This window comes from Pinus tabuliformis, chromosome 2_1, assembly GCF_031772625.1.
Source record: "Pinus tabuliformis cultivar Carrire ecotype Pingquan chromosome 2_1, CPIR1, whole genome shotgun sequence".
Classification (NCBI taxonomy): Eukaryota; Viridiplantae; Streptophyta; class Pinopsida; order Pinales; family Pinaceae; genus Pinus; species Pinus tabuliformis.
This window is the reverse complement of record NC_142299.1, coordinates 27498215-27501741: the sequence shown is the minus strand read 5'-3', so window position 1 is coordinate 27501741 and position 3527 is coordinate 27498215. Positions and strand designations below refer to the sequence as shown.

At 39.5% G+C, this 3527-nt stretch overlaps 1 protein-coding gene across 1 annotated transcript; it reads left to right on the top strand.

Moving 5' to 3' along the window:
- Positions 1-651: 651 nt before the first annotated feature.
- Positions 652-2788, top strand: LOC149198618 (uncharacterized). Its single transcript, XM_089399293.1, has 3 exons — positions 652-988; positions 1180-1346; positions 1435-2788. The coding sequence occupies exons 2-3, from the start codon at positions 1283-1285 to the stop codon at positions 2109-2111; spliced, it is 741 nt and encodes a 246-aa protein (XP_089255419.1). The 5' UTR covers positions 652-988; positions 1180-1282; the 3' UTR covers positions 2112-2788.
- Positions 2789-3527: the final 739 nt, after the last annotated feature.

Genomic DNA, 3527 nt, shown 5'->3' with positions numbered 1-3527 from the left:
CAAAACCTCCCCACCCTTCAAAACCAAAGTTTCATACCGGATCATAACAGAAACAACCCCTGAGAATCCCATCCTTCAAAACCAAAGTTTCAGACCGAATCATAACAGAAATAACCCGTGAGAACATTACAAGAAAATGAATTTCCATTGGGCAGTGGTGAGCTAGCAGTCAACATGGTACGCGAAAATGACGCAGCCAGCAAAAGAAACTGTATCAATGAACAGACGAATCTATTCAACACGTTCTGTAGTTGTGGATAAGGACTGTAAGAACAGTAACAAAGGGGAGATTCTGGTCGAGCAGTCCTCGGATTCAAATTTGACTGGCCGGTAGTTGGTGTTCTGCACGTGAGAAGGCACGGCACCCAAACCATGGAGTGTGTCCATTTGTTGGTTTATAATATTATTATTTTAATACAATTAATAATTCTGATTAACAGCTGGATGCTTTAGATTTGTTTCAACCCCTATTTCACGCAACCACCATGGAAAGAGTCTTAGTTGCCTGCAAGGCAAGCAAGCAAAAACAAAAACATAGGGAAAGTCCATCAGATAAGACAAACTTTACCAGGATCATATGTTGGAATTTGGGTTCGAACCTGTGACCCCAGGCCTCTACAGCCTGGAATTGTCTTTACCCCACAATTTTGGGGCAGGACAGGACATTGAGGTACAGTTTTGGGTTGAATAGGGCATTGATTGTTTCTTGGTCTGCCCATTAGGGACTTTAATGGGTACCTGAGATTTAGCGATGGCCAGCTGAGTGGACTGAATTCGTGGCATTACAGTTCTGCCAACTGTAAAAACTTTGCTGAATTAGCGGCACCTCCTGAGGTTATGGAGGACCATTAGGAGTTAGGACCCTTTAGCGAAGGGACAGGAGGGCGTCCCTGGCCCAGTTGGCACAGTCCATTTGTGCAAATCACCATCGTTGTTGATGGAGTTGAATTCAAAGCGACAGGCCCGAGGAATTTCAATCCAAAATTAGGTGAGTTTTGTAAGAAAAAAATATTCACAGCTGTTTCTTGTTCTAGGGTTACCCACAATCTGTGTGGGGTTCGATTTTATTTTTCTTTTATTTTTTGTAACCTTTTATAAATCCATTGGGATTCTTCCTTCTTCAACAAAGTAATCTTGTGCCTAATCTCCTCTGCGCAATTTTGGCTATTTAATGGACAGTTACACATCACCATCTAATAATCTCTGAGGCGAGGAGGAATCAGTGCGAGCATTAGGGATTGGATTGATTGATTCGACTTGGTGAGAGCTGGCAAGCCAGGTTATGCTTCCTCTGCTGTCTGGTTCTTCTCAGAGGCCATTAATAGCTTCATCTGCACCCCTGCAAGGTCAGTACAATCCTTATTCTAATGCCCAAATCGTTGATTTATTTGCTTTCTGTAAGTGGGTAAATTATTTTGGTTCGTTGTGATGCAGGCTTTGGTGTCAGAAACATAAACATGAATGGTGTTGTACCCATTTTGAAGACCAGTCAGCAGCCATCCTCATCTTCCTGCTTCCATCCTCCTACAGCAGGTTTAACAAATCTGCAAACATGGGAGAATAATACTAGATTGAAACTGAATCCAGCTCCACCCTCAAGGCCAGCAGCAGAAATTAGTTCAAAATCCATGGCTCCTCCACCATCAACCAAATTAAACCTTCCACCATGCACAACAAATTCCACAGGATCTTCCAGCAGCATGACTTATGGGTCTTGTCCTCCAAGCTCCTCCCACTCGGGCTCTGAAGAAGAGGAGCAACAGCAGCAGGGGCAGCAGAAGGAGAAGAAAAGGAATGTAATTGATGAGAGAAAACAGAGGAGAATGTTGTCCAACAGAGAATCTGCAAGGAGGTCCAGAATGAGAAAACAACAGCACTTGGATGAGCTCAGAGCGCAGATAGTCCAACTGAGGGCAGAAAACAATCATATTCTCAGCAAATTCAATCTTACCTCGCAGCATTATTTGCAGGTGGAGGAGCAAAATCGTATTCTCAGATCTCAAGCCATTGATTTGTATCAGAAGCTTCAGGCTGTGACCTCCATGCTGCAGCAGCAGCAATCTCTGGGTAACTTTGATGATTTGGATTTTCAGAATTCAGCCTTCTGCTGAGCCTTCAGTTGCATCTGATATTCTTCAGTAAGCCTTCCAACACCATACCCAGCTTTAGATCATCTACACAATTTTGTGATGCACTGGATATTGAAGAGGCCTCATAGAGACCCAATTACACAGGTGTAATGTGAAAGAGATCCATGTATACGCCTCTTTGTTCTGCATATCAATTTTCACCATTTCATTTATTGTAATAGGCATAGACGCATGGCTAGGCTTCCTTATTTCTAGAGAACTCTCATTTTTCTTACCCTCTGGTAAGTTCAATTTGCCCAGAAGGAAATAAAAAAGCTTGTCCATGCGCCATTAATTTCTAGCAAGATTCCCTTGCAAGCACCAGTTTTGATTTGATTGAAAGTAGTTTCAATTTTTCTCGATTGAAACTTGTGAAACTCATTTTACAAATCTAGTCTGGAGCGACGATCAGTCACAGGGAAAATCCCACCATTGGATTCCTTCTTCAGCTACAACAGCAGTTAGGGTTATATTGGTCAACTTCAGAAGCTTGCAACTTTAAGTCGAACATAAAAGTTCATGGATAGTTGTTCAAAACTTCCTACAAATATATGTCCATAGAGATTTTATTTTTTTAGGTTGCTGTATAGTGAACTCTTTTTGGAATCCTGAATGAGATTTCATTGCAGAAATTGTATTAAGAATGAGATTCTGTTTTTTCCCGGTGGAGTTAGGGTCATATCATCCATGGGAGGGAGGATTAATTGTTTGAAGTTTTTAAAACCAGAATGGCCTGGTTATTGGTGAATGCAAAGAGGCTTTCTGCATTTTCTAAAACACAATATAAGTATACATCTTTAAAAAAATATATCAATAGATGAGACTAACTAATTGGATGGGATGAGGAGGGAAAATCTCACTTTCACCAAAAAAATATTGAGTAAATGAGATTATCTGATTGGATTGGATCAAGAGGGAATCTGAGCTTCACCAGAATCTAGTTCTGGATGGTAATAATTTTATATAATCAATCTATCAATGACAAAATATGACATGACCCAAATCAGATCTCAGATCTTCTGACCATATGTTGTCCTATTGTCCAGTGTGTATTATTCTAATTATGTTTGGCTTATTCATATTTTTCTTAACCAGTAAGAAAATTTCCTCCCCTTTACTAAAGATATGAAATTTATGTTTTCCCTTCTTTATTAAAAACAATTTTCAATTAATTCAAAATCCATTACATTTTTAAATATTGCAATCACATACCAGTTCTGCTAATATTACTTGTTTTACCAAATAAAAACCAAAACCAAAATTCCAGCTGGACATTTATAACCAGTCTAGATCTCAATACTGTTATGAGAAGTATACCCAGTAGAATAGCATATAGGAGCAACTATGATTCAATTATAAATTGGATTTCTTTTTATCCATAATGTATGCGATTGTTAT